We start from the raw sequence: 25,397 nt of genomic DNA, 5'->3' as shown, positions 1-25,397 counted from the left end.
TCCCACTTATAGAATATGGCTAATGCTATTGGAACTTGAGACAATGTATCAAACCCCTAGTGTTCTATATGTCTATAATTTTGAATAAGACTCTATTCCAGACTCTAATACATCTATTGTATAACAGAATACACTTTCCAGCTCAAGGTGCTTACAAAGGCACATATTCAGCAGAACAGACTCAGAACCACAATTCACAGACACAAGAAATTGAATGAGTTTGTACCCTGACTAGATTTGGGAATTTATAGAGCTGAATTTTCAAATTTACTTTTGAAGAAATGAGACTGCAGGTAAATTGGGTTTCACTGTGAAAGATCTTTAATGGACTAAAGTTAATATATGAAAAGGTGACAGCTAGATTTTTTTAACAGTTAACTCATATACGCAATAGGAGTAATGAACTCAGCTCATTAACCTGAAAATATAAAATGAATGAGACTGCCAACCCCAGAATAATTAGTTTCCTTCACTGACATTGAGATTTGACAAAGGCATTGCTTATTGGATGGTGTTATTGCCTATAACAAGACAAAAAATGAAAAGATTTTTTTTAACTTTTTCCCTCTCTTAAGAGATACAGAAGGATCAAACACCACAGAGATATTTTCTTAAATTTCTATGGTGCTTTACAGCTAACAGAGAGCTTTAGAACTGCTATGGCACTGTGCTTTTGCTTAAAGGGAGCAACCCAGGCACCGACAAAATGGTCTGTTGAGTAATTTAGGAACATGTGTTTAGCAGCTACATTTTTGGTGGGCACAAAAGTTGGTGTGACTGTTTACCTGCAATTACTGAAGAGCTCTTAGAGCTCATGTATAATTAGAGTCACCTTGACAAGCTCTGTACAGACTATGTGTTACATAGACCTCTACTTAGAGTCACAGTGCACCCCACAGTCTGGGATGGGCCCAGCAGAGCCTTCCCACCAAGGGCTTGAATTCCAACTAGATCTTGAGATCACAAACCTATTTGGGGTACTTGTTCCTTTCCCAATCTAGCGAATATGTCAGTTAAGGAAGTTATCACTTTTCAAATCCTTAACCACCTAAGGGAAATTGACACGAGTATTAGGAGAATGAAGAAAGTTGAAAATGTTTAAATTTTTTTCTTATTTTTCTTACTTAAAATGAATCTTTGAGTTAATGAGAATTGACAAAGTTTTCTTATTTGGGACTTCCTGTATAAGAACTAAGTTCATCATGAATGGTGAATTGAGAGTGAAATAAAACTTCATTTTTGTGAAGGGTTTGGTAGTCACCCTAGAATCCTGAAGGCTTCTTACTTGGCTTCCATTAACCTTTTCATGGGTCATAGACTTTACTTCTACACTACTTTTTTTCAATATTTCAGATTAAATACTAACTTTGGGCTCTGGTTCCAGCATCCTTTATACTAGTGCAAAGGATTACCTTAATTTTGTATAGTGTTCTACATGTCTAAAGTTCTTTCACAGAGAATTCCCTGGTAGTCCAGTGGTTAAGATTTCGCCTTCCAACACAGTGAGTGTGGGTTCAGTTCCTGGTCAGGGAGCTCAGATCCCACATGCCTTGTGGCCAAAAAAACACAAAACATAAAACAGAAGCAATATTGTAACAAAGTCAATACAGACTTTTAAAACAAAAATTAAAAAATAACTTTAAAAAAAAATAAAGTTCTTTCACAAACCCTATGAAGTAAGCAGGGTAATTCTGTTCATCCTCCATTTAGAGGTGAGTTATGAGTTACTTAAAGACATCTATCTTTTCCTGTTCTAGGCAAAGTTAACTATTACATATTAGGTTGTCTTTGTGTTGATCTAGAGGGTAAAGCGTCTGCCTGCAATGTGGGAGACCTGGGTTCGATCTCTGGGTTGGGAAGATCCCCTGGAGAAGGAAATGGCAACCCACTCCAGTACTCTTGCCTGGAGAATCCCATGGACGGAGGAGCCTGGTAGGCTACAGTCCACGGGGTCGCAAAGAGTCGGACACGACTGAGCGACTTCACTTTCTTTCTTTCTTTTAGCACCAGATTTGCTTTTTCACTTAATACCTAAGAATACTTCATACTTCATAGCCAGAAAACTTCAGTAATCATGTTTGAATTTAAATTACTTCATATAACATTTTGCAAAACATCCATATTACAACCAAAAGATGAGTTAATAACTCATGATATTTCTAATGATAAGGTAGTCTTAGAACCTACAGAAGAATATTGTTGTGTTAATAAGACTTGAGAAATATGTCCAAAGGTATCAGCATTAAGTTTTGTTTTTATAAACCAGACTCTTAAATTTTAAGCAAGTCCTGAGGTGAGAACTCTTTTTCAGGAAAATTCATAGGGGAAAAAAAATAGAGATATTTAGCAAAATAAAGTGAAGAACATTCAGTAAGCATTCTATGTGGCTAAATTAATTTACATGATTTACTGAAGTTGGTCTTGATGCCACATTAATTGCCTCATTTCAAACCTAAGACCATTTCATCAAAACCATAATCTGTTTCCAAGGATATTTACTGATTCTTATTTTGAAAATGGCAGAATATCTGTTTCAATTTTATAAGCAGCAGAAAGAAGGAAGCAATGTCCAATGTTTAGCACTGTGAACACACCACTTGAAATGTCTAAGAGAACTTTGACATCTGTCAAATGAAATGTCTAAGAGAACACTTCTTAAAACCTGCTTCTGCCTCATCCCAGTAAATAATGCCACCATTCACCTAGTTGTTTAGGTTACAAATACTAGAATCACTCTTGACTCTGCTCTTTCTCTTGTATTCCACTTTCAATCCATCAGCAGATCATACTAGCTCTATTTTCAAAAGATACCTCAAATCTGGCCATTTCTCGCTACCTCCCACTGATACCACTCATTGATCCCAACTAGCATCATTTCTTGCATTCTTTGCATAGCAGCCACAGTTGAACTTTTTCAAAACCATGTTGTCTGCTTCAAAAAACTTTAGATGGTTTCCCATTCACATGTTTAATAAAACTCAAAGTCTTTCCTACGGTCTGAAAGCCTTCACATGCCCTAGCCCTCTACTCTTCTTTTTCACTCACCTCCTGGAACACCGGGCTTGACTCAAACACACCAAACATTCACCTTCCCTGGCCTTGACACTTACTGCTTCCTCAGTCAGGAATATTCTTCCTCCCAGATGGTCACATGGCTAACGTCTCCACTGCATGAGAAGCTTTGCCTGATATCCCTAGCCTAAATAGCACGTCTTCTTCTCTACCCCATCATTCTCTATTCCCTTGCCCTACTTTATTTTTCTTCTTAACATTTATATATTCTCCACTAGAATGTCAGCTCCATGAGGGCAAGGACTTTGTCTTTTGTTCACTGATGAATCCTCGGGGCCTAGAACAGTGCCTGGCACATAGTAAATGCTCAATTAATATTTATTGGATGAATAAATGCAAGCGGGGTTATCCATAATAGCTCTTAGTTTTTTAAAAGTATAAATTTTATACAGATAGTTTTTAAATTAATGCTTGAAACAGAAAGTAATATATGTTCATATTTCCTATTTTAGGTAGTATCTATCAGTTTAGCAATTTATATATGCATTTCCACCTAAGAACTAACTGAGATGAAATTGTTATTACCCCATTTGATAGATGAGGATAATTGAGATTCAGATGCATTAAATGACTTGCTCAAGAAGCAAAATTATTTAGTGTTGGACTTGAGATTCAAACCCAGTTTTTTTAATTACAATCAGGTGTTCTTTGATACTTCTGGTATGAAAAAAACGCATAATTCTAGTTATTTTATCCACCATAAATACATTTTTATTTGAAAGTTACTTTGAATTTCCTACTACTTTTACCAGTTTATATTTTTTCTTTGTGTCTATAAATTTCCTCTGTAAATATTTCTATGTATCTGTCTTACTTTAGCCTGCAACTTAAAAACAATAGATTTAGTAGGAAGTTCTAATGAACAAAATAATTCAACAGATACTTTTTGATTACCTTCTATATGCTGTGCGTGCACAGAGATGATGGTATACAAAACAAAGTGAGGTAATAGTAAATAGGCAAATATATACTGAAATAAGGGCTGCGTTTGAGGGTTAAGACAGTGAATTTGGGGAGCATATTGGACAGGGACCCAATTCAGGAAAAAGAAGAAATTCCAGGGCCAAGTGTCAGGTAAGAGCTAAAGACTGTACAGGACTTGGGCCAATAAGATAGCAAAAATACATGAAGAGAGGGAGCAGCCTGAGCAAAGATATGTACAAAGATCTGCAGGGAGCATAGTTTGTTCATAAGACTATTTCAATGGAGTATAGATATGCTAAAATTAGAGTTCGATTTCTCTTCAAAATGTGTCCTTGCATCAAGTCATGTCACTAGTTCTACTTCCATTTCTTATCATGGTATGTGGCCACAGTTGTTAAATAATAATAAATAATAGTATCTACCCTATATTGACTGTTTACTAAATGCCAAGCACATTTAATAACCCTTCAGCCTATGAGATGGCTACATTATTATCCCTGTTTACAAACAAGCAAACTGAGGCTTATAGAGGTTAAGTAATTTTCTTAAGTTTATACAGCTAGGAACTGTCAGGATTAGGCTTTGAACCAAAGTGTTAACAAATGCTACATTCAAACATTAAAGAAATCCTTAATTTTGAACACCTGGAATTTTTGTTAAAATAATTTCTCATGACTAAGCATCAGAACAGGTACACATTTATACCTCAATTGGCTCCTTTTCTTTAAAAAAAGAAAAAAAATATTTGTAGAGAGCAGTAATTACTTATATGAGTATTTTATTCTGTATTTGCACCATAAATATAAACTTTCTGGAAGTTCTTCAACACTAACATCACCTTTTACCTAAATATTATCTTTTTACTAACATCAGTTGAGCTCTCACTATAGTGGTTGGCCCTGTTAAGAGATTTGCATTCATAATGTTATTAATCCTCACTCCCCTGGGAAATAGATATTATCCATGTTTCACAGATGAGAAGTTAGGTAATTTTCTCAAAGTCACACAACTCCTAAGAGATGAAGCCAGAATATGAAAACAGATTTATCTGATTCCAAACCCAATGCTCACTCCATGTTGCCCCAAGATAAAAGCCATCTTAAACTAAACAATTAAAGACAAAGTCACATTAAAACACAATATACAAGGTACTCTTTCTGCCCCCTTCTGATGCCTATGTCAGAAGCTTTTTCTATCTCCTTTATACTTTAATAAAACTTTATTACACAAAAAAAATAATAAATAAATAAAACACAATATACAGTAATGTCCAACTAATAGAGGGGACATCCTGATTTATAAATCACTTAATTTTTCTTCTCACATTTAAATATATACATAAACTCAAACTAGGTTAATGGGACAGTTGATTTACAAATGGAAAGGATTTTCAATCAGTATATTAATCATATTTTTCAAATAGCATTTTGCACCTTATTTTAATATCTTTAACTGTTCCTCTACAAAGTAAATGTACAAAGTGACAAATTTTCTGCTGGGCTCTCAATTACATTATTATGTACTATTTTGTATATCCTTCAGGGTTCTTCAAAATTTAATACAGTCATATAGTTCTATTTAATGAGTATATCATAATTTAACTAATTTTTATTGGACATGGTTCCACTCTTTTAATATTATCATCCATACTATGATGAATATCTTTGTAGATAAATCTTCACACCCATCCAACCCCTCTGCATTTTCAGTTAATCTTTTTTAAAGTACATATTCATTTATTTGACTGTGCCGGCTCTTGGCTGCAGCATGTGGGATCTAGTTCCTTGACCAGGGATCAAACCCGGGTCCCCTGCATTGGGAGCATGGAATCTTAGCTGCTGGACCACCAGGGAAGTCCCTCAATCAATCTTTTTTTGAGGCACAATAAACTTTACCCAAACAAGTGGCTCCAGTGGTGTCAATCTCAGCCTGTGGTTAGCAGACGGAAAAATATTTTGCTGTAGGTCATCCTTTCAGCCATCTCTAATTGTCCTCTCAAGGTGATTGCCTACCTTGTCAATTTAGAAGTTAGTTTTAAGTAGCATTCTAAAAGTATGAGAAGTAGGGCAGTCCCTAGGAAGCCCTACTTGTGATACATTGTGGTATTACAAATATTTTTACTTATAAGTGAGGCTGTCATACAAAAGAAGGAAGAGAAATTAACTGAAATAAAATTTGTCATAGAATGTTAAAGCCCGAAAATATTCAGGATATTACTTTCCTCTCCACCTTTCCAGCACAAGGCACACAGTAGCCAAGAATGGCAAACAGCCTTCATCTCCATTACCAGCTCTGATTGGCTGGTGGTGGCTGAGGGAATGGAGACTTAAAAAAGTGAAGGTCAGTGGGAAGAATACTGTAATTAGTTGGCTACATCTCTAAAGGGGGAAAGAGAGGAGTAACAGCCTAAGGGTCACAAGCTTGCTAGCCCTCTAGTAAATGTCTGAGTGAATAAAATGGATGTGACAATAATACGACAGTGGTTTGCATCACCCAAACTTCTAGTCCAGGGGACTGAGCTAAAGTTACTATACTGAATGAAAGTTACCATACTATTTTTATAAGACTTTACAAATTATTTATTTTTTGAATAAATATATTCATATAACTTATGCGACTATATAATTGATTATAAGATATTCATATAATTATGATTTAAAAGTGAGAAAATGGTATACAGTAAAAAGTGTCCTGTATTGAACCCCACTTCCCTGTCTTCCATATCTCCTCTTCACCAATGTTAATTTAAGAGATTTTTTTTTTAAACCTAGGTGTACTCACACTTTTATAGAAATTAATTAATTATACCTGATTTGAAAAAGCTAAATCACTACAGTTTTCAAGAGCAGATTGAGCCTACAAACAATATTGAATTTAAACAATTAGTTTCTAGTCATAAAAGCATTATTTATTTTCATGAGCTAGATCAAGTTTTTATTTTTCAGTTACAAGATTATTTTATCAAAATCTCTTAATTTCTGTTATTTTATTACATTCAGGGGGAAGGGGAAAGAATGGAGAGAAAATCTCTGTATATGAGAAACTCCTCTAAAACTAAAAGCCCTTTATAGATATTATCAAAATTGTGCTTAGAAACTATATTTAATGTCTCCATAGTTATAGCATAGCTTTCAACATTGAACTCATATTTAAAGATTAATTTAATAAAGTGATAATCACCCATGCTTTTATTTCCAGTTTCGGGGAAACCTCATTCAGTTCCTCTCCATTTTACAATTTGAGAAGTCTTTAAACTTTGTGAAAGTTATCAAAATTAGGTAATTTTAATTTTAAGGTTTAAGTTCTTAAGTATCTATCATGCTATAATCAACACAGACCTATTATTCTGTAGAAATAATCTAAACATTTTGTCATTATTGCTATTTTGTGACAGCATGCAAGACGACAGCCTAGAAGCTTCTACTTCCATATCTCAGCTTCTGAGAGAAAGCTATTTGGCTGAAACTAGGCATCGGGGAAATAATGAGAGGAGTCGAGCAGAGCCTTCCTCCAACCCTTTCCATTTTGGGGGTTCTTCTGGAGCTGCTGAAGGTGGAGGAGGCCAAGATGACCTTCCAGATCTTTCAGCCTTTCTGAGCCAAGAAGAGTTAGATGAAAGTGTCAATCTGGCAAGATTGGCAATCAATTATGACCCTCTGGAGAAAGCAGATGAAGCTCAAGCTAGAAAACGTTTTTCTTCTGATCAGACGAAACACTCATCTATATCAAGTTTTGACTCTAACTTCTGCCAGGATAACTCTCAAAGCCCTACCAACTCTAAAGAGAGCCTCCAGGAGACAAAAAGGCCACAGTACAGTTCTGAAGCCCAGTCCAAAAAAGTATTCTTAAATAAGGCTGCCGATTTCATCGAAGAGCTCTCATCCCTTTTCAAAGCCCATAGCTCCAAAAGGATTAGACCTCGTGCCTGCAAAAACCACAAGAGTAAACTGGAATCGCAAAACCAAGTTATGCAGGAAAACAGCTCCAGTTTCCCTGATTTATCAGAAAGAAGAGAAAGATCTTCAGTTCCCATACCTATCCCTGCAGATACCAGGGATAATGAAGTGAACCATGCGCTGGAACAGCAGGAAGCTAAGAGGCGTGAAGCTGAGCAGGCTGCTGGTGAGGCGGCCAGTGGAGACACCACCCCAGGGTCCTCTCCTTCTTCTTTGTACTATGAAGAACCTCTGGGGCAACCTCCCCGGTTCACACAAAAGTTACGGAGCAGAGAAGTTCCAGAAGGAACCAGAGTACAGTTGGATTGCATAGTGGTAGGAATTCCACCACCTCAAGTAAGGTAAAAATGTCCCATTAGTAATGCTTGGTAATTACTTTCCATCTATTGTGATCCTTCTAATTTTATCTTTCAAGTATGTGGTTTCAAAGATTATATGCTCCCTTTGAGAAAAACAGAGTTTAAAGCAAACTGTCCAACGGAAGTATAATATTAGACACATGTGCAATGTAAAATTTTCTAATAGTCACATTTTTAAAAAATAAAATAACTTGGGGTGAAATTGATTTTTAAAACTATATTATTCAACCAATATATTAAAAAAAACTACCATTTCAACATGTAATCAATATGAAAATTATTAATAAGACATTTTATATTCCTTTTGTCACACTAGGGCTTCAAAATCTAATGTGAATTTTGCACTGACAGCACATCTCAGTATGGATGCTAAATTTTTCTAGGAAATACTTAATGTGCATTTAGAGTTCATAAAATATACAGTTGAAAAACTACACTGTAAGATCCAAATTGTTCCAAACATATTTGAAAGGTCTATCAGAACTGAATTGAGTATCAGCTTTTACATTTAAATTAATTAAGGTTAAATAAAATTAAGAATTCAGTTCCTCAGTTGCACTGGCCACATTCCAAGTGTCCACATGTGGCTAATGACCATGGTATTAGCACAGGCCTACAGCCTATAGCTTAAAAAAAAGTCTTTATGATCTATACTCAACAAATACCTATGGTAGTTTTTAATTTAAAAAAAAGCCGAATAATAGAAAAAGTGTGATAGGATAAAGATACAATAAAATTGGTAAAGATCAATTTAAAGTTTATTTTACAAGTATTTATTATATACTTTTTGATTTATTCTAGGTATGTAAGCAGGGCGTCATCTTTTTTGCAAAATAATATTATAGGGCAGTAATAGCACTTGTATTAATAATAATATTTTAAATTATGTACGCTTATTGATTAAAGGAATTCTAGTCTAAAAGCAAATTTATATATTGAATTCTGCTTTTCAGAGTCAACATAAGGCAATACTCAATACTATTTCTACAATGGCATATACATGTTACTATCTAGTTAAACAACTGAGCTCCTTGAGGAAAGGAGTGTCTCGAGCACCAGGCATAGCTCCTAGCCTATAGTAGTCATGCATAATACATTAGTCGCTAGATTATGAGTATACTAATGGATAAAGAAACAGGAAAACAAGAAACTCGACTTAGATTTCAATCAGGAGTGAGACAATTGGCCTAAGACGTGGCAAAGGGTTGGAACAGCATAACAAAGGGAAGTGTCTACCCTTCTCTACGCATACCTGATGACACTCCCTGGGACTCTGGTCAGTGATGCTGGCAAGATGTCATCATAGCACCATGATGGATACTACTCAGTGGCATCTGGTCAGTCTAAGTAAGCTGGTGAGCACTCAAGTTATGGCACAGATACGGCTTACTTAGACTAGTTCTATCCATTCCACTAGTTTCTGGACATAGATTGGACCCTTTCAAAAAAATTAGACCAGGTCACTCAAGACTCATCCTCCCCATTCTTAATCATGACAATCCCAAACACAAAAAAGACTTGGGGCTCTTGTGAGAAAAATCACTCAGGAGAATTACAAAATACTCATTCCCCCCAAAAACAAAGTAATATGGTGGTTACTCAGAAACAACTTAGTCAACCAATTAAATATTTACAAATTTAAGAGTGAAAGAAATATACACAACTACCATGCAGCAATACTCATTTTTACCTGGAAAGAATTTCTTTAGTGATAGCATTCATGCCTATATCCCAGCCACTGGTTTGATGGCAGGAAATTAATATGTATTCACTAAGTATTTTCTGAATTCATCACAGTAATCATATTAATATTAAGAAAAAACTTAGGATTGTCTAAATAGATTGTTTTTGATGTTGTTGTTCAGTCGCTAAGTTGTGTCCAACTCTTTGCAACCCCATGGACTGCAGCATGCCAGGCTTCCCTGTCCTTCACTGTTCAAACTCATGTCCATTGAGTCAGTGATGCTATCTATCCATCTCATCCTCTGCCATCCCCTCCTCATTTTGACTTCAATTTTTCTCAGCATGAAGGTCTTTTCCAATGAGTCAGCTCTTTGCATCAGGTGGCCAAAGTATTGGAGCTTCAGCATCAGTCCTTCCAATGAATATTCAAGGAATATTACTTTGAATATTCAATGAAAATTATTTTCCTACATATAAATGTATATAACTCTAATCAGAAACCAAGTATACGTACCTAGCTTTTACTCTAAACTCAGCACTGTGACCAATACAATGACAGAGGCAATATAAACATGTGTCCCTGCTCTCAAGGAACTTGCAACCTAAATTAAAGAAATCATCCTAACTCTACTGAATACTCTGTAACGGCTTATATGGAAAGAGAATCTAAAAAAAAGAGTGGAGATATATATAGATATAGATAAACTGATTCACTTTGCTGTACACCTAAAACTAACATTACATGTAAATATACTATATTACAATAAAAATGATAATAAAGAATTCACCCTAATTTTTATAGGACAATGAAGGGCTGGAGGACTAGATAGGTCAAAGAAGACTTCAGAGACATAAGGGAATTTTAGCTGAACCTTGAAGAAAGAAGAAATTTAAGTAGAAATGTAAATCATTTATTCATTCAACAAATACCTACTGAGTTACTAAAGTGACTCATTGAGAGTACAAAACAATTGGGAGCTACTGGAGGTCAGGGACCTTGTTTTGAAACCAAGGGTAAAACTATTCTAAGAGGGTAGCTCACAGTCTAATAGAGCAGTCAGACAGACATATGATCAAAACATTGCAATACTGTGTAATAAGGGCTGTAACAGAAGTATGCATGGAATGCAATGGCAGCTCAAAGGAAGATTGATATTTGGCCTGAAGGGCAGGATGAAGGAAGTGTTAATGCTGGAGGTGCCACTTCAGTTGAGAAAACTTAAGGTGGAAGAGGAAAGCAGGTGGAAAGGCCCAGAGACAAATGTTTTCAGGGAACTGCAGATACTTGGCTATGTGAGGAACATGGGATAACAGGTGAGGAAAGATAAGAGAAAAGACAGAAGAAGTAGGCAGAGGGACGGGTCCTTTTAGGCCAGGTCAACTCAATATGTTTATATAAAAGTACAGATGCTGGCGGAGTAATATTTTTAGATGACAGTGAAGAGACTGACCTAACTGGACAAGAGTGGAGCCAGATGATTTCGAAAAGCCTTGAAAGCAAAGTAGAATAGTTCCGACTTGGTTTCAAAATCAAGTGGAAAGCATTTAAGGTTGTGTATAAGGACATACTAAGATAAAAGGGAGAATTTAAGTAGAATAGGTCTGGATGAATGAGTTAGACCCCAAACAAATAGAGCCCCAAGGGCACTTTGGAGGCTGTGAAAGGTATTCCAGGCATCAGACACTCTGATATCAGACTGGGGTAGGGGCTGTGGGAAAGCACAGAAAAGCTGTGAGGGAGCAATATTTAGAAGAAATGAAACCAAGCTGAACTTGGTGACTGACTAGATAGGAAGGACATGAGTAAAAGACTGATTCCACAAATTTGAAGCTGGGCACCTCAGAGAACCCTGGGGTCACTGTCAAGGTCTGAGAAACTGGAGGAGGTGGATGATTTGAGTCTGAGGAGATGGAGGGACCCTATCCAATAGATAGCCAGAAACGTAGGACTGAAGGGCAAACGAGGGGGTAGTGGAACTGGAGACATTCCAAGGAATGCCCTGGACACTGGGAGATTTGGATGCAGTATCTCTGGCGTTACAAAGGAACTATAAATACAGGTAACATTGGAACTCACATCCAGTTATGCTAGGCTGGGGCACGGTTTTTTCCAACCTTCTTTTGGCAGTAATTCCTCCTCCCACTTTTCTCCTCACAATGAATATGTTACGTTACCCCAGTACATACTTTACACACACATACACACACACACACACACGCACACACAGATTTCTTAAAGATGAGATTAGTGTTTCTGGGATTGAAGAGGATTGGGGTGGAGGAAGCATGCAGTCCTGCCTGCTTGCTCACCGCTGAAACTCCTAAAGCATCTCCATAGAACCCAAGAGCACAGATTTTGATTGAAAGAATGCCTTTAAAAATGCATTACAAGAATGAGGTGCTTTGGTTTGCCATAAAGGAAAACAGTACAGCCCAAAAGAAAAGTATCCTTTTTTCTATTTTTGCAAGAAAATATAACGCATATACCTGGCCACTGAGGTCTAACCTTGTATGTATGTGCCTCGGTGTGTTCTCCATATTTTACCCATGTTTCTATAATTCTAGTTTAGCAAACTGAAAAACGCTTTTGGCCTATATTTGTTGATTTCCAAGTTGACTGGGAAGAAATTGTTTTGTAAGGGTAGGATCCTGTATCATTAAAGCTAGCTGTTTTTGATAGCTTGTTAATTTTGGACATAGCTTCATTGGAGGAGCTGAAATACACTCATGCGTTACCCACAGATGAAAGAGTCTGCAGGAATTCACAGCAAATGGCCATGATCCCTTTTTGTATCCTGACTCGAAATTCTTTTCCCAGGAATGTACAGCTGGGTCACACTAAGTATGTTTGCTTGTACATAGCCCTCTGAAGCAGTAAAAACTTACCTTTTATAGATGCTGATGTCTGATTTGGCTGTTAAGTTTTGCTATTGCTACTTCTGGACATTTGCCTATGAGTGCCATGCTGAGGAATAAAAAGGAAATAAATTAGTTATAAAAACAAAGGATATTTTAAATTATATAAAATAGTATAAATAATTATATATGATATGTAATGTAAAATATTATATAAGTATTTTTAAATGCTACATTATTTAGGGGCTTTTTCTTCTACCTTTTGGGACAATCTAGATACCTTCATTTACTCATTCACACAACAAATGTGAAGTGTCTGTTATGTGCCATGTACTCCTAGAGCCAATAAGATTATAGCAGTGAACAAGGAAAATCCCCTGCCTTCATGTATCTTGAAAGAAAAGTGAAGTCGCTCAATTGTGTCCAACTCTTTGCGACCCCATGGACTGCAGCCTACCAGGCTCCTCTGTCCTTGGGATTTTCCAGGCAATAGTACTGGAGTGGATTGCCATTTCCTTCTCCAGGGGATCTTCCCAACCCAGGGATTGAACCCAGGTCTCCCTCATTATAGACAGATGCTTTACCGTCTGAGCCACCAGGGGAGTCCTGTATCTTAGGGTCTAGTAAAGATCACAGGCAAAAACCCCACAGTATTACATTATCATAATTGTGGTAAATATTATAAAGGAGGGCGCATATAGCAAAGGGACTAAACCTTGTGAATGGACTAGGGAAGGTTTCCCTAAAAGTATTAAAGCTGAGACAGGAAAGATGATGAGAGGTTAGCCTAGCAAAGCGGGGTTTACAGAAAACTGTTGCCGGGTGAAGAAATAACGTACATGAGGCAGTGAGACAATGATTGACTTTACGGAACTGAAGGAACTAATGCCACCAGAATATGAAGAGTAAGGAGGAAATGGTTTGGGGTAAGTTCAGAGAACAGGGATAGAGACTAGATTTCAAAAGCCTCCCAGAACAAGCTACTCAAAGTGGGTCCCTGGACCAACAGGTCAGCATCACTTGGAATCTTGGTGGATGTGCAAATTTGCAGCTTCTATGTCAGACCTACTGAATTAAGCTCTCTAAAGGGCAGGCCCGGACATTTGTGTTTTAACCAAACTGCTGTTTGTTTCTGTGCTAAGAACTTTTGCAGTCTCTTTGGAGACCTCCTCACCCAGGGGGACCGGCCCTTGATTCTATTCCTTAACCCAGATGTTGCAATCTCTACTTAAGGTTGTAACACCTGATTCTCAGTCCCACTCCTCAGTACACTCCTCACAGCCTCTTTCTGTTGATGTCACCTCACCCGAGCTGGTCATTCTTTGAGGTAGGATCCGTCGTCAGACAGAAAACCAAGCTACCTTGTGTGGTATCCATTTGGCCCCTGGGAAAACCGCACCTCTGCCCTCGCAAACTTCGGCAATGTAGGCTGCTTCCAGGGCAACCCTCTCCTCTTGCTCTTCCCTCTTGTGCTGTGCTTACTTTCTCAGTTGTGTCTGGCTCTTTGTGACCCCATAGACTGTAGCCCGCCAGGTTCCTCTGTCCTTAGGGATTCTCCAGGCAAGAATACTGGAGTGGGTTGCCACGCCTTTCTCCAGGGGATCTTCCTGACCCAGGGATCGAACCCACGTCTCCCACATTGTGGGCAGATTCTTTACTATCTGAGCCACCAGAGAAGCCCTCTTCCCTCTTGGGCAATGCTAAATATCATTTCACTTTGAAAGTTTCCAAGGCAAGAGTTGGGTGAAGCCTCTGTGCTGCCACCAACTCCAGGGGCTACAATAGAAGATCTCCAAGGAATTCCGTAGAAGGCCCTGTCATGTGGCCACTGACCTTCTCTAATCAATCTCCCAACCTCCTCATCTCTACTCCCAAAATGGACAAGGATCACCAGACTGAACTTTCTGAATTGCTTTAGAAGTGCATTTTTAAATAAATACTGAAGAATATCTAGAAGTACAGATACAGTATAAGAGTAATGGCACATCTATCTATATGCCCACATTAGTATTATTTTTAAGTTGAGTGTCTTCCTGATCCTGTCCCTTCCTTCTCCCCTTAGAGGTAACCAATAGCCCAAATCTTGTGTTTTCTCTTTAAATTTTCCTTAACAGTTTTTCTTCAGTTTAACAACATATCCTTATGTTCCTAACCAATACTGGAACAGAAGTATTTACTGGTGGAATGACAGAAAATCCTACATTGTTATTGTTGTTGTTCAGTCACCCAGTCATGTCCAACTCTTTGCAACCCCAAGGACTGCAGCACGCCAGGCCTCCCTGCCTCTCACCATCTCCCGAAGTTTGCCCAAGTTCACATCCATTGCATCAGTGATGCCATCCAGCCATCTCATCTTCTGAGGCCTCTTCTTCTGCCCTCAATCTTTCCCAGCATCAGGGACCGAAAAGCCTATATTTACATTAAAATAAGTCAAGGTGGGACACAGTAGAATATATAAAAAACACATTTGCTATCTGTTGATAATTTGTTGAAGCTAAGTGATATGCACGTAGGGGTTCATTATATAGTCTTTCTACTTTGTGGAAGTTTTTAAGTTCCCATAATAAAGTTTTGGGTTCTACCTGCCAATGCAGGAGAACTAAGAGATGCAAGTTCAATCCCTGGGTTGGGAAGACCTGCTGGAGGAGGGCATGGCAATCCACTCCAGTATTCTTGCCTGGAGAATCCCATGGACAGAGGAGCCTGACAGGGTCCATAGGATCACAGAGTCAGACACAGCTGAAGTGACTTAGCATGCATGCATGCATAATAAAGTTTTTAAAAAATAGTAAATTTTACATGTTGTAATGTGTTTATGTGAGTAGAATCATAATGTATGTATTATTCTGGTACTTGAATTTTTTTCTAAAAAGTATATCCATGATGTTGTGTGTAACTCTAGTTCATTCATTTTCATTACTATACAATATTTTACTGTAAGGCTAGAGAACAGTATTATTAATGTACATTTGGGTGGCTATCAGCTTTTTCCCTAATATGAACAATGTTATTATAAATGGTCTAGTATATTCTCCTGGTGCATGAGTATGTTTAGGTATGGAACTGCTGGCAGAGTGTATACAATTTCACTTTATAATTACACCAAATTATTTTCCAAAGGAATTGTTTCAATTTACATTCCCACCAATGTTATATAAGAGTTCTGGTAGTTCTACATCATTGCCAACATGGATTTATCAGACCTTTTAATTTTGCAGATCTGATGGGTATGGTATCTGATGAGTATGAAGGTTTTTTGTTGTGATTTAAATTTTCATTTCCACAGTTACTAATGAGGTTGAAAATTTCAAAAATATGTTTATTGAACATTTAGGGTTCATTTTCTATGAAGGGCCTGTTTACATCTGTCACTCGCTTTTTCTATCAGTTTGTTATTTTCTTACTGATCTGTAAGAATTTTAAAAATAAGATTAGGAGACTAACTAGATGACATTATGTGTTATGAAAATATTCTCTCTCAGTTTGATTTGTCTTTTTATTTAAGGTATCATTTGATAATTAGATATTTTTAACTTTAGTATCAAAGTCTTCTTCATGGTTTTTAGTTTTTATAGCTTGTGCCTAGTTTACCAAGAATTTTCCACCTCGAGTTCAGTTCAGTTCAGTTCAGTCACTCAGTCGTGTCCAGCTCTTTGCGACCCCATGAATCACAGCACATCAGGCCTCCCTGTCCATCACCAACTCCCGGAGTTCACCCAGACTCACGTCCATCGAGTCAGTGATGCCATCCAGCCATCTCATCCTCTGTCGTCCCCTTCTCTTCCTGCCCCCAATCCCTCCCAGCATCAGAGTCTTTTCCAATGAGTCAACTTTTCGCATGAGGTAGCCAAAGTACTGGAGTTTCAGCTTTAGCATCATTCCTTCCAAAGAAATCCCAGGGCTGATCTCCTTCAGAATGGAATGGTTGGATCTCCTTGCAGTCCAAGGGACTCTCAAGAGTCTTCTCCAACACCACAGTTCAAAAGCATCAATTCTTCGGTGCTCAGCCTTCTTCACAGTCCAACTCTCACATCCATACATGACCACAGGAAAAACCATAGTCTTGACTAGGCGGACCTTTGTTGGCAAAGTAATGTCTCTGCTTTTGAATATGCTATCTAGGTTGGTCATAACTTTCCTTCCAAGGAGTAAGCGTCTTTTAATTTCACGGCTGCAGTCACCATCTGTAGTGATTTTGGAGCCCAGAAAAATAAAGTCTGACACTGTTTCCACTGTTTCCCCATCTATTTCCCATGAAGTGATGGGACGGATGCCATGATCTTCGTTTTCTGAATGTTGAGCTTTAAGCCAACTTTTTCACTCTCCACTTTCACTTTCATCAAGAAGCTTTTGAGTTCCTCTTCACTTTCTGCCACAAGGGTGGTGTCATCTGCATATCTGAGGTTATTGATATTTCTCCTGGCAATCTGGATTCCAGCTTGTGTTTCTTCCAGTCCAGCGTTTCTCATGATATACTCTACATATAAGTTAAATAAGCAGGGTGACAATATACAGCCTTGACGTACTCCTTTTCCTATTTGGAACCAGTCTGTTGTTCCATGTCCAGTTCTAACTGTTGCTTCCTGACCTGCATACAAATTTCTCAAGAGGCAGATCAGGTGGTCTGGTATTCCCATCTCTTTTAGAATTTCCCACAGTTTATTGTGATCCACACAGTCAAAGGCTTTGGCATAGTCAATAAAGCAGAAATAGATGTTCCACCTCGAAGAACTCAATAAATGTTAATAAAATTTAAAGCATAGACATACCCTCCCAACTTGTACCTCCATACTGCCATGTGTGAAACATAGCCAATGGACATGAAGACTTAAGTTTGTTACCTCGGTAGTGGTCAAACAGGACATACAAAACATTTAATTGTTTTACAAAATCTGACATAACTTTGAGTCCTGGTAAAAAGTATCTACTGTTATTTTACTGTCCAATGTACTCCAGTTGCACTTTCTATATGAAGTGATGCATGGAGAGAGTGAAGATGTCATTAAGAATTGGCTTGGCCAAAAAATGGAATCCAGTTTTTCTATAACATCTTATGGAAAAACTTAAATGAACTTTTTGGCCAACCCCAAAAGTAAACTACCATTTAGCTGTTTGAGACCTTACACTCTTTACCCAAGACATCAGGCATCCTTAGTGAAGACCCAGCACAGCCATAAATAAGTAGATAAAAATAGATCAGGCATCTAGTCCCCAAGCCTTCTTGAAAAATGAAAATAAAACAGACTTAAGGCTATAATAATCCTAATTTGAATTCATTCATTTAACATCTATACAACAAACATTTTTGGGAACAGCTCTGATGTGTCATACCCTGGGCAAGGAACCAGATAAACAAGTGGTAAACCAAACATGTGTGATAATCTCTGCCCTGTGGTGTTTATTGTCCAGTAAGGGGGAGAGATATTAAACAAACAAACCAATAAGTAAGCTTATAATTATAAGTGATATGTAGGTTCTGTGAAGTAAACAAACAGGGTATTAGAAGAGGGAGTAATAAGAGGTATGACAGGGACACTGGAAAGGCTAGGGCAGGGTTAAAGGAAGAGTCTGAGTAATCATTCTTTTAAAGAGCATTATTACTGGTAAGTCAGAAAAACACATTCAAATTATGTTTAGGAGTTGATAATGTGCTAAAACAATGAGTCATGATATTGAGCCACACCATATTTTAGACAAAACAGTACCCTAAGAGCCGAATGGTGATCTGCAGCTTAAAAGGCCAGATAAATCCGAAACATGTGTCTCTTCAGTGTCTTCATTTCCAGGCTTGGTAACTACCCAAATGACCAGGTCTGGCAAGCTGTCCTTAGTGCATTAAAGATGGATCCTTCTTTATCATTTGGATTTGTCCCATTTCCCCAGATCACTGACTCAGTTCCGCTGAGCCATGAATCACGCCTGGCACCCACTGCTACTCTCTAAGTGTCATGAAGATTTGGAGTTCTAAAAACATGCAGCCGGGCAGGGTACTTATATGAAAGCATTCCCTAACATAGATAGACGTTGGAGGAGAGCATGTTTCCTCCTGACCCTCAAACGTCTTCAGCGTCGCTGGGTACATTTTAATATGTTTCTCAGAAGGTAGCCTGACCAGTGCATTATTTCTGAGTGGGTCATGGTGTTAAAGTAGGGGTGACGACGATTACTGGCTGTCCTTTGGGGCTGGCTGAAGCCATCCTGGGCATCTGAGTAAAGACAAAAATGCTTCTGACGGAGAGTTTGGGCATTTGAATCACTCCACTTATCACCTTCAGGCTGTCCAATTGCTCACAGATGTTTCCACTCTCATTTTGGTAAAGAAGAGAAACGTTATCTAAAGAAACAACACAACCTTGTAACGTTTATATAAGGGAAGGTATTTGTATATCTGTTTGAAATAGTTATTCATATTTGCCTTCTCAAATGAATAAAGGTATATTGCTTAAAAAGTCAAATAATATTTTTTTGAAAAAAGACCACTTTCGACTCCTTTGGCAGTTTTCTATTTATTCGTCTATGAATTTCTAAACAATATGCCAGTGGTTCTCAAACTTTTTGTTCTCAGGACCCCTTTACAATCTGAAAGTTATTGAGACCCAAAAGAGGTTTTATCTATGTGAATTATATCCATGATTATCATAAGTTAAAATTGAGAAATATTTTAAACTGTTATTTTGAAGTGAATAAGAAAAAACTATGATAAACATGCTCACATAAATAATTTTATGAAAAAATAACCGTATTTCCCCTCAGATTTTGAGTTACAAGAGTGGCATTGTTTTATGTTTTTTGCAAATCTCTTTTAAAGTCAGGCTTAATAGAGAACAATTGGATTCTCATATTTGCTTCTGCATTTGGTTTGTTGTGATATGTTTGGGTTGAAGTTAATTTTTTAAATATGGCATTGTACACGTATGTAGTTAGAAACAGGAGGGATATTTTAATAGACTTTTCAGATAATGTGGCTATTCTAACTTGATATTACATGAAAATTCAACTAGGAGTAGTTTCTTAAAGGTTAGTTGCAGTATGAAATCTGAAACCATACCAATGAACTTTTGTACCCTGCTATAATAAAACCCTTTGTCTGTCTTGAACTTTGAATGGATAACATCATGCATTGGTCATTTGGAAAACAAAGTCTTCCAAATTTTGACACATTTTATTATATATTTTTAAATCATATTTGTTAATATCATCACTGATTTCACCAAAAATCTCTTTGTGTATTGGGAAGTCCTAAACTCACTGTGGGAGATACAAGCTTTCCAAAACTCTAATTTTTCCTTAAAAGTTCCAGTTTTTTTCCTTGACAACAAATGTTATCAGTTATTTTTGCTTGAAAGAACAGGCTTACCTCCTTCATTTTTTGAGAAAATGTCTGCCAAATACCCAAATCTAAATAACCATAATTTGTCAGCTGTTCTTTCAAGATATTGTTTCATGCATTAGGTGCCTGCTGCTGCTACTGCTAAGTCGCTTCAGTCGTGTCCGACCCCATAGAAGGCAGCCCACTAGGCTCCTCTCAGATCAGATCAGTCGCTCAGTTGTGTCCGACTCTTTGCGACCCCATGAATCACAGCACACCAGGCCTCCCTGTCCATCACCAACTCCCGGAGTTCACCCAGACTCACGTCCATCAAGTCAGTGATGCCATCCAGCCATCTCATCCTCTGGCGTCCCCTTCTCCTCCTGCCCCCAATCCCTCCCAGCATCAGAGTCTTTTCCAATGAGTCAACTCTTTGCATGAGGTGGCCAAAGTACTGGAGTTTCAGCTTCAGCATCATTCCCTCCAAAGAAATCCCAGGGCTGATCTCCTTCAGAATGGACTGGTTGGATCTCCTTGCAGTCCAAGGGACTCTCAAGAGTCTTTTCCAACACCACAGTTCAAAAGCATCAATTCTTCGGTGCTCAGCCTTCTTCACAGTCCAACTCTCACATCCATACATGACCATAGGAAAAACCATAGCCTTAACTAGATGGACCTTTGTTGGCAAAGTAATGTCTCTGCTTTTGAATATGCTATCTAGGTTGGTCATAACTTTCCTTCCAAGGAATAAGCGTCTTTTAATTTCATGGCTGCAGTCACCATCTGTAGTGATTTTGGAGCCCAGAAAAATGAAGTCTGACACTGTTTCCACTGTTTCCCCATCTATTTCCCATGAAGTGATGGGACCGGATGCCATGATCTTCGTTTTCTGAATGTTGAGCTTTAAGCCAACTTTTTCACTCTCCACTTTCACTTTCATCAAGAGGCTTTTGAGTTCCTCTTCACTTTCTGCCACAAGGGTGGTGTCATCTGCATATCTGAGGTTATTGATATTTCTCCTGGCAATCTGGATTCCAGCTTGTGTTTCTTCCAGTCGAGGATTTCTCATGATGTACTCTGCATATAAGTTAAATAAACAGGGTGACAATATACAGCCTTGACGTACTCCTTTTCCTATTTGGAACCAGTCTGTTGTTCCATGTCCAGTTCTAACTGTTGCTTCCTGACCTGCATACAAATTTCTCAAGAGGCAGATCAGGTGGTCTGGTATTCCCATCTCTTTCAGAATTTTCCACAGTTTCTTGTGATCCACACAGTCAAAGGCTTTGGCATAGTCAATAAAGCAGAAATAGATGTTTTTCTGGAACTCTCTTGCTTTTTCCATGATCCAGCGGATGTTGGCAATTTGATCTCTGGTTCCTCTGCCTTTTCTAAAACCAGCTTGAACATGAGGAAGCTCACGGTTGCTCTTCCATATTCAGTAGAAATGCTGTGTGATACCTCCCATTTCACCACTCAGAATGCTAAAAAGATGTGGACTCAAGGTTGAGATGGCTTTTACTGCTTAATCAATGACATTTTTAAGTGAACCTGGATTTTTTTTTTAAACTGCAAGTGTGACAATGGAAAACACAGTGACCACTCATCAGCTTTATGCTGCTAAAGCACCAACAATTTTACCCATTGTGGCTTTTGCACCATCAGTGTAAATATCAACACAGTGAAAAGGCAAATAGTATCTTAGTATTATATGAAAATAGTTTTGTCTTCATAGAAAGTGAAAAGAACCACTGTAATATGCTTATAAACCACAATTGCTTGGTATGTTAATGCTATTTTTTCTTGACTTCCTGTTCCAGAAGATGGTGGGTTAGCACCCCTTCACCAAACCAGAACTTCTGTTGTTCCTTCCTTCATTGCCTCATATCACACTGTTGTTTTAAAAATTTTTAATGTATAACTTCTTGTCACTATGTAAGTATCATTTTCTGCCAAATCCAATAGGGAGAAGTGACTGTTTTCTTGCCTGTACAACTTTTTTCACCTGGAGTTGATGACTATTGTTTTTATGTGCTTGGCTCTCTGGTCTTGTCACAATTTGTCTCAGTTTTCCAATACCTTTGTAAAACATGTCCTATTAATAAATAGTCTGTTCCATGCAGTTAAGCCACCAAGCCCATTTGTTTTTTCCCTGGAGAAACTCTGCCTGAAGCCCCTTTTCCTCTTGCTCCAATATGGAGCAGCTGCTCATGCAGCCAACAACTCAGCCTTCATCCTAGGGCATCTCTTAACTGCTCAGAGGAAAGGATGCGGCCTGCTGTGGGAATATAAATACTCATTTTTTCAACCTGAAATCAGTGACCCTATTTTAAGCTCTGTATCTCCTCCCCTATTCTTAGTGTTTCCACCAAACTTGCATCTTCAAATCCTGTAACTTTCTGGGGTTCTACTGCACAAATTGCCTTCTTCTCAATGACATCCCCAAGCAGGCACCTGGTATTCAGATTTTTCAACTCTCCTGGCTTCTCATTCTGCTTTCCACCTTTCAAAAGTGATTGAGGCCTCAGGTCTGCTCTTGTCTCCCTCCTCATTCTTTTGGTCCTTGTGATTTTTTTAAATCCCTTTAAAAATCTCCTTTATTCTCATGTTAGGGTCATTGTCAGTGGAAATGTTTGTCTGGATGCTCACTATTTGTATTTACAACTACACATACTCTGAGGGTGTGCTCCTACAAGTTCCATGGGGTCTTGCTGAGACTGATGCTCTGGGAGACTTAGGGACCCATTTCAGCAGCTGCATGCACCTCTGCTGCCACAACAGAGCAAACACTGGCATAGGATTTAATGAAAGCAAATAAAGTACTCACAAAATATTAATGATCAATTATTTCCATCATTTGTTCTTTCAACTAATGCAACACGTATTTTCTGCATACCTACTACTATGTGCTAAGATGTTGTCATAGGTGTGGGATTATATTCATAAGACTGATAAGATCCTCTAATGGACTTTACAGCTTAGTAGGAGAAGCAAACGATAACAAAATAAGCAAGTATGTAAGATAATTTCAGATGATAATAAGTGCTGTGAGGATAACACAAGAGAATAATGTGATGGTGTCTGAGGATAAAGAAGCTACATTAGGAAGAGAAGATGACATTTGAACTGAGGCCTGACTGATGAGAAGGGCCTGTTTTTACAAAGACTGGGGGATAAGGATTTTAGGAAGTACAAATATCCTAATATGGAGAGTAGTTTAATATGTTCAGAGAATAGGAAAAAGACCAGTGTGGTTGCAACATAGTGAAGGGAGAATGATGGGAGAGGAGATCCAGAAGTAAAAGAAGGCAGGTTTGGATATTATCCCAAGTAGAAGTGTTAATTGAAACTAAGGGATGAGACAATGGCCAAAAGAGAGAATGTATAGAAAACTGTCCGAGCTTGTCAGGTACCATCTCTACACACAAAGGAGCTTAAAATTTAGTGAAACTGGTGAGACAAATTCTCCCAAATCAAGAATAATCAAGATCAGATCAGATCAGATCAGTCGCTCAGTCGTGTCTGACTCTTTGCGACCCCATGAATCGCAGCACACCAGGCCTCCCTGTCCATCACCAACTCCCGGAGTTCACTCAGACTCACGTCCATCAAGTCAGTGATGCCATCCAGCCATCTCATCCTCTGGCGTCCCCTTCTCCTCCTGCCTCCAATCCCTCCCAGCATCAGAGTCTTTTCCAATGAGTCAACTCTTCACATGAGGTGGCCAAAGTACTGGAGTTTCAGCTTCAGCATCATTCCTTCCAAAGAAATCCCAGGGCTGATCTCCTTCAGAATGGACTGGTTGGATCTCCTTGCAGTCCAAGGGACTCTCAAGAGTCTTCTCCAACACCACAGTTCAAAAGCATCAATTCTTCGGTGCTCAGCCTTCTTCACAGTCCAACTCTCACATCCATACATGACCACAGGAAAAACCATAGTCTTGACTAGACGAACCTTTGTTGGCAAAGTAATGTCTCTGCTTTTGAATATGCTATCTAGGTTGGTCATAACTTTCCTTCCAAGGAGTAAGTGTCTTTTAATTTCATGGCTAAGAATAATCAAAGACAGTGTATAATCAAGACTTGCATGACATAATATAGGTTTTTTATAAAAAAGTAAAGTGACAAAAAAAAAAAAAGGTAAGGTAACAATCACTGAGAATTGATGGTAAAAGGTGCTTTGCATAGGAGGTGATATCTGAGCCAAACTAATGGATGAGTTATATTTACAGTAGCTGAAAGGTGAGGAAGAGAATCTCAGAAAGAGACAAACATGAATAGAGGCTTGAATGTAGAGGTGAATATGATGTATTTATTGAACAGCAGAGGAAAGTTTATCTCTTGGGAAGTCATTGAATAGGTGAGTTTTCTTAAACGTGCTTTAGAATCTTGCTTTACAAACAGTGGGAGGGAAAGGTTCAGGCATTGAATGGTTAGATCTGAAATTACAAGAAAGATTAGCAATTGCCAGGACTCCTTCATTCTTGCCATTGAATAATGGTAATGCCTCCTCCCCAATTACTTCTTATGATGATGCTGATTAATAATTATTACTTAAATATGGAAACAATTATAAAAGGGGTACAGTGAGACATCTCACATTTGTCTTCATTCATCTTATTTCCCCTCACCCCAATAGGAAGCCACTTTGATTTTCACTTTATTCTTTTAGTTTTCTTTATGTATATGCAAACAACATGGCTATATCTGATTTTTTGCCCCTGGGTTGACATCCTTGTGCTACTGTAACAGAGCACCACAAACTGGATGGCTTTCACAGCAGAAATGTACTGTCTCACAGCTCTAGAGGCTAGGCGTCTGGAATCAAAACATCAGCAGGGCCGTGCTCCATCTGAGATTCCAAGTGGACTCCTTCCTAGTCTTTTCTAGCTTCTGGTGGCGGCGTTCCTTGGCGTTCCTTGGCGTTCCTTGGCGTTCCTTGGCGTTCCTTGACTTGCAGCTGCATCACTCCAGTTTCTACCTGTGTTATCATGTCATTCTCCCTGTATGTCACTGTCCTCACTTGAAGTTGTTCTCTTCTTGAAGAACTCCACTCATATTGGATTAGGGCCATGCTAATAACTTCTTCATAACTTGATTTTATCTGCAAAGACCTTATTTCCAAATAAGGCCATATTCCCAAGTACTTAGGACTTCAACATATCTTTCGGTGGGGGAATAATTCAATGCATAACAACCCACAATTCTTATACAAAAGCTAACCCTCTCCATGTACTAT

At 38.2% G+C, this 25,397-nt stretch overlaps 1 protein-coding gene across 4 annotated transcripts in view; it reads left to right on the top strand.

Moving 5' to 3' along the window:
- The window catches only part of MYPN (myopalladin), a 114,723-nt gene that overhangs the window by 21,323 nt on the left and 68,003 nt on the right, over window positions 1-25,397 (top strand). Inside the window, exon 2 of one of the 4 annotated variants that reach the window (XM_005907324.2) lies at window positions 7,391-8,293. The exons of the other annotated variants lie outside the window; for them this stretch is intronic. Coding sequence (XP_005907386.2) covers window positions 7,392-8,293 — 902 coding nt within the window. The 5' untranslated portion in view covers window position 7,391. The remainder of the gene's footprint in view (window positions 1-7,390; window positions 8,294-25,397) is intronic. 4 annotated transcript variants of the gene reach the window in all.

The sequence above is a fragment of the Bos mutus genome, chromosome 28 (assembly GCF_027580195.1).
Source record: "Bos mutus isolate GX-2022 chromosome 28, NWIPB_WYAK_1.1, whole genome shotgun sequence".
In the NCBI taxonomy this organism is placed as follows: Eukaryota; Metazoa; Chordata; class Mammalia; order Artiodactyla; family Bovidae; genus Bos; species Bos mutus.
The sequence above is the reverse complement of the archived record's forward strand: the minus strand, read 5'-3'. Positions and strand labels throughout refer to the sequence as shown.